Genomic DNA, 6,736 nt, shown 5'->3' on the forward strand with positions numbered 1-6,736 from the left:
AAGCCTCTGAAACCCACAGGCAAAAGTTTTAAATGTCATGGCAGGCATTACATCACCTAATTCTATTCTGTGTTTAAAGTTAAATTAAAGGTACTCCAAAGTCATTGCCTGCCCGAACATTCATCATACAGAAGTGAACATGGCCATCAGGCTACTCCCTGAAAGAGGAGATGAATCAATCAGCGTTCAGAATTCCTTTTTCAAAGCCATCGGTCACCACACTGCACTTCCAGAAAGTTTCAGGATGAGGTTCAGGAAACCACTTAGGTAGATATGTAACATCCACTTCCAAAAGCTGAGGGTTGACAGAGCTCTCAAACAGCACGAAAGGGCAAGACTTTGAAGGCTGGGTCCACACAAGTTGTTTAAAACTCCATGGTGAAATAATTCAATAGGGAAGGTGGGCAGTGGGGGATAGCTGTGAAGGGAAATATCTGAAAGTGGTAAAAAACTGTTAAAATGCACCTGAATTGAAGGCATGTAGAGAGGCTGCAAATAGGAACATTTCCCTCAGCTGTAGTCATTTTTACTATTGACGCTTTTTGTGAGTCATGCAAATGTCTTTTTCCCCCCAGGCACTAAAATCAGAATGACACCTCAGGAGGATGTCCCTGAGATTTAATTAGTTGTCATTTACCAACAATCCTGAGTAAAGACCATATTACTTTATCAGGTGTACTTCTGTAACACAAATAAAAAAAACCCACTGTTAATTATTTGTTATCTAATATAGAATATGCAAACATCATTTAATGTCTTTGAAAGTGACTGGGGAATGGGAGCCCTCATATTGATTTTGAGGGAATATCTGGAAAGCATGTGCAGCGTGTGAGCTGTGAGAACCTCTCTCCATTCTTTTACTGGCTTCTAGGAAAATGGAAGGTTTATACTCCAAACTGCAACCCTTAGAAGGGCTGGGAGTGGGGGAAGGGGTGGAAATCCCCTTCCAAAAAGTGTTGAATCACTTGTGGTTCAAAACAGAAGTTTGCAAGTCCTAGAGCACCAGTTTTAATTTGATTATGTTCAAAATCTGAATGTAACTCTAAAACATCTGAGTTTTCAATAGCTTAAAGTAGTTTCCAGCAAGCTCTGAAAGCTAATTACTCACCACCAGTATCGATCAGATTGCTTGTGTAAATAGTTATCTAGGCACAAGCAATGAAAAAGAAAATCTACCCTTTGACTCTCACATTCACCAAGCTTACATGAATGGACCCTACTCCCTATAAACTCTCCTCCATGTATTTTCTGTAGGATTTCTTTATCCACACTGTATCTTAGCAGGAATTTACACACTCAGCAATGGGCAGTTTCACTGAGTTGCTTGTGCTGGTTAGTTGTCCCAGTCCCTACTGGGGGGTTTTTACGCTCAGCATGGGCAGAAGAGGAAGAAGAGGGGCTGCCCAAAAACCCTGGTCCCATGGGCCAAAGACATCAGACATGGCAGGCATCTTGAGACCATCTCCACTTTCTGCCAAAGGCTTGCCCACAGCCTGTAAACTGGAACTTAATTTTTGGCTTGACAGGGCTCCCCTACTGAGACTTTAAAGGCTTGCAAATGCTGCTAGTATCTCATATGAAAACAAAGCAACTAGAGCTTGGCAAGGGGTGTGGAGGAGATTTATCAGGTGCCTATCATGGCAAGAAACACCGTCAACAACCCATACAGCCAAATACTGTCCTACTTATTTTTTATAGATGAAAATTCCAACTGTGCTTCTGAAATAACATCCTCAGCTGTTTCTATCTCTTGGCTTATAAAATGACATTCCACAGAGTTTAAGCATGGCAAAGCAGCGTGGGCCATTTGCTTGGAGAGCTATCATGTCCTGAGAACAAAAGATAAGAGAGATAAATAGCCGAGTACAATATTGTACCTCAACAACCTAAAAGACAATCTCAACCCTGAATGGAAGAATGGAGAGCTTTTATATCTTGGTTTTTGAAAGAACAAAGCTTAGCGATTTCCTTTAAAAGCTATTCAACAAGCTCCCCTAAATCCTATTACAATTTAATGTGAAATGCATGTTTCCATAAGAACAACAGTGGCAGCATTCATCCTTTGTAGTCTGTCCTTTGTTGTTTTTACTATCTATTCTGATAGATTTTTCCACTCTAGAATACCGAACACAAAACAAGAACTGATAAAATTTCAGTCAGAGCATTTATTTTTTTAGTTGATGCATTTATTTTTTAAGTTGATGCTGGAAATTCAGTTTGTTCCTGCTTGTTGACTGAATAATGCCAAATTAAATTATCGTTCAAGAAATTTATAAGGTAAAGAAACTGCTTCAATATTGTGCTGACATTCCTTGCATGTAGATTCTGTTTCCAGCTATAGATATTTATCTATACCTAACAGCAAAGAAGGATATACTCTCTGCATGAGTGTATATACACAGGCTTCTCACTGTTGCTGAGATCTAAACGTACTGCAATGTATTCAGCCTGCGTATCTTAAATCAGTTCAACATCAGATCAGCACTGCACCATTTTTTAAGAACCTATGCATGTAACTCTCCATATAGTATTTTTTTAAGATGTGACCAGGTTGGTGGGTGAGACATTTTATCTTATGTACACTGTTTAACTGAATTCGCATCCAGCAAACTGCGAGGCATATTAATTCCTAAAAAGATGTTTATTTAGAAAACCTTAGGCAAATGGAGACTAGGTAGAGCAAGATGCAACATGCTTTTATTAATGTCTTGCCTGTGGAAAAAGGTGGCTTTGATTGTTTGTATGTTCTGAACTCAAATGCTGAGTGTCTTGCTTTTAAATACAGGCGATGAAGTTTTAGCACCTTTAGCCCTTTAAACCTTCACTGTCATCACCATTACAAACCTAAACAATGCATTGTTGAACATGATAGTTAAGGTGGCTGATGTTTTTAATCTGTTTTCCCTCTCGTTGTCTTTTAATCAGGTAACTGATATTAAAGAAAAGCTAAAGCTCTCTAAAAAGTTCTGGTCAACGTTACCCTACACAATCTGCAAGGATGAGAGAGTGACAGCCGGTCCGTCAGTCGAGGAGGACTGCTGGAATGGCCACACCAAGGCAAGGTGAGGTGGACCCCTCTCCACCACACTTGGTCCAAATCCCCACCTGGCCTGAAGCAATCATGAAGCTGGGGGGTGTTTCAGAAAACTCTTTATGAGAGTGAAACAGAAATGGGGAGAACAAGTAATTGTCCACACACAGCTTGTAGCCAAGATTGTCAAAGTGACATTAAAGCCCAAGTGTGAGTCAGGGTAAATGTGCACAGTTTGTCAGCATGTGAACACAGAAAATGTGCATTGGTTCGGCTCCAGAAGGATAATTTATACTGAGATTTCAGAGAGCTCTTTAGGTCCATTTAGCATCCCTGTGTTGGAACTGACAGCTTGTGAAGCAATTGCACTCTGGGGATACCATACTGGGATGAAACAGAAATTGGAATTTCGGCTCCATTTTCTATTGGCTGGCAAAGCTTAGGGACACTTACTGGAGGAAAAAAAGCCTGGAAAACAATAACTAGAGAATAAATGTAGCATTCCTACTTATCTTGTGTTGAAGATTTGACCTTATGTTACTTTATCAGAGATAGCTGTGGTCATCTGCCCTTGTTTGTCATGAGTTTTCTGTGAGTTATAATTTTGAAGTTTGCTTGGCCCTGGCTGTGGCAGAGCTGGAGCCAGCATGTGAGCAGGTGTCTCCAAAGGTCCCAAGGTGGATTCATCACCTAATGGAGGAGAAGATCTGATTATCCCTGCTAAGCGAGGGAGGAATTGGCTCAGGGACCACAATGGGGACAATCTTCTTTCAGGTCTGCAGCAGTAGCCTGTACTTTTGGGTAGACACAAGGAGTGGAAAGGTTTGAATGCCTGGTGACAGATGAATCTGGAGAGCAGTGATACTTTTGGGAACTCAAGGATTGGAATCTTATTTTCATTTTTACTGACAATACCTATGAAGAAAGAATATAAAAATGAGATAATAAGAAAAAACAACCAACAAAAAATAAACAAACAAATAAACAAACAAACAAACAAAAAAAAAAAAAAGGAAAAAATGAGGCAAATACATAAAATATAAAAACTCAGTGAAAATAAGACAACATAGGAAAAAACCTTACAAACCTATTCAATGTCATTTTACATGGATGTATGGATGGGTCAATGGACAGATACTTTGATTGACTGCACCCACCCCATCATCTCCCCATGTAATCATTTTGACAAGGACCACAGTTTACGGGGGAATGTTTCACACTGAATGCATACCATTTTTCCCTAGTCTTACTATGTAACCTGTAAAGAAATTCTTTTTACAGACAAAAGAGGCATGTTTGGGATGCTGCTAGCCCCTTGAATCCACCTTGGGATGCATGTGAACAAATCTGTCCAAAAGCACGAGTCACTGCTTAGTTCCTAAGTCCCAGATCTAGGAAAAGCGCCTGGGGATTTGGAGAAAGACAACTAGGAGGAGCATGTGGCTATTACAGGACATCATAAAGGAAGAATGTGAAGAGAGAAATAAAAATGTGGATTTTATCTTTCTTTATGTTGTCTCTTCTTGTTAGTGAGCTTTGAAAGACATGAGCCCAGGCTGGTGCACTGCAGTAGCTAAGCAGAGTTTCCAGGCATCCCAGGTGGATGCCATGAGTCACATCAGGATGCATGTATCAGTAAGAGATATATGCCACTCTTTCTACAAAAGAGCAGTCAAACCCGCTAATATCTCTCTATCCCTCCTGGTTTCCATGACCAGCACAAGTGTTTGTACCACATCTGGCCAATACTTTTCAGCTCTCTTCTGCTTCTGCACTGAAGTCTCTGGAACAGCTTCCACATTTGTTGGGAGTTATGGAGGTACATTTTATGCACTCAGGTTTTCACCCTCTTTTGCAGTATTTATCTTATGAAAAACCTGGTTATTTTCATGATTCCTGCCAAAATTAATGTTCTGGAGCCATTGAGAACAGCTCTCCTTTGTTAATAATGTGCCTTGATAACTGAACTCAGATATTTCATTGGATGTAGAATCACAGCTTCAAAACATCACTTGAAAATATTATTTCAGCATGTCTAGCCACTGCTCCTCTGCCCAGTTTCTGTTTAATGTCCATTCACAAAGGAAATGTATAGTTACAGGCTTAATAACAGAATTCAAGAAATGCTTCAGGTGAAGACAATAGTAATGAATCAGAGAAATGCCACAGAATGCCATGGTCTGTATATGAAATAATATTGAAAGCAATATTGAAAATAGTATTGAAAATAACTAGTTTTAGATGCAAAATCACATCTTGGGTGGTGAGCAAGGATATTTACTGCAGCATTAAAAAAAAAACTAAAACATAAATGTTTCCTTGTTGAGACTGATATCTGATATCAAATATTATTTCACAAGAACGAGCACGGCAAAATCTGACCAATATTCAGATATATATATAACTTCGTTCACTGTGTCAGCCGTCATAAGCATCTCTGTGCTATCTGAAGAGCTGCATGTTGAATTCCTGAGAATATGACAACAGTCTATGATAGAAAAAAAGGAAATTTAGCCACCTCCTGTTTTTCCAGACATTAATACTGTAAGTAAGAAGAAAACATGGTGTTGGCTACTGTTTCTAAGGAAATTATTGCTGGGTTTTTATCAGGTTCTGTTATGGAATGAAGAATTAGAAACTTTGAATTGCCAGATAAACATTATGCCTGATGTTTCGTTTTACATATCACTTTTTAATGCTGCTTTTACAGGGGAAAAGAGTTTCAAATCTGAGATCACAGCAAATGAAAGCTTGGCTTTCTCCTGAGAGAGGCACTACACCAAGGTCATTTACGGTTATTACACTCCCTAAATATCACTTTGCTGCCATGATTAATTTACAGTGACACCAGGTCGCCAAATTGAGGTTGCCAATTTGTGAGTAACCATGTAGTAACAGTCATCCATTTGGCGTTCTGGAAGGGTGCACTTGACTCATTGCTGATCCTGTACGAAGAACATTTTTAATCAGGTCACATCAGGTAGAAATGAAGTGCTGTGGAAATGGGAAAATATTTATTAGATGGGTGAATCTCTTTTTTTGAAAAATCCATATCAAAAATAATAATAGCTACTTCAGACAAAGTGCTGCTTAGAGAGATGTCCAGCAGGATTTCTCCATCATATTGGTATCACAAAAGAACTCTAACATAATTTTATGTTCAAAGAATTAATGTATTCTACCAGATGTACAGAGACAGATCTTTGAAAGCTGTATAGGATCTAAAATGCAACATTAAGAACAAATTTTAAAAATTTACCTCCCTCCCTACATACAATTAAATTCTTAACAACCTCTGATAACCTCTTCACTAATAAATGTTCTCCAGAAATTAAGAGTTTTTTCCAAGAGTTATGGAAGTCAGGCTTTGAGACTTAAACCAAGTCTAAGGTATTAGTGCTTGAACAGGTGACTTTTACTGAAGTCAGAACAGTAACCAAATCTGAAACCACTCTGGTGTTCAGGAGAAGAACCTTGAATTACTCCAACCAACTCAGCCAGGTTGTTTCAACCAAAACATCCAAGGGATTGTGCTCATGCACTGTTATCCTAGTGCTCATGCTCATCAGGACTATGGACTTATTAATAAGTCTTACCTCTGAGAGGCTGTAATCCATGGAAGAGATGAGATCTGCATTCCTTTCCACAAGGAACCTTTCACTCCTCCAAGTACAATGAAGAATAGAATTATATGGGGGGGGGGGG

General features: G+C 39.1%; 1 protein-coding gene across 1 annotated transcript in view; it reads left to right on the plus strand.

The window, feature by feature from the left end:
* The window catches only part of GPC6 (glypican 6), a 220,850-nt gene that overhangs the window by 207,552 nt on the left and 6,562 nt on the right, over positions 1-6,736 (plus strand). Inside the window, exon 6 of the mRNA XM_027884269.1 lies at positions 2,926-3,062. Coding sequence (XP_027740070.1) covers positions 2,926-3,062 — 137 coding nt within the window. The remainder of the gene's footprint in view (positions 1-2,925; positions 3,063-6,736) is intronic.

This window comes from Empidonax traillii, unplaced genomic scaffold, assembly GCF_003031625.1.
Source record: "Empidonax traillii isolate 1590-97213 ecotype Southwest subspecies unplaced genomic scaffold, ASM303162v1 scaffold141:size962631, whole genome shotgun sequence".
Classification (NCBI taxonomy): Eukaryota; Metazoa; Chordata; class Aves; order Passeriformes; family Tyrannidae; genus Empidonax; species Empidonax traillii.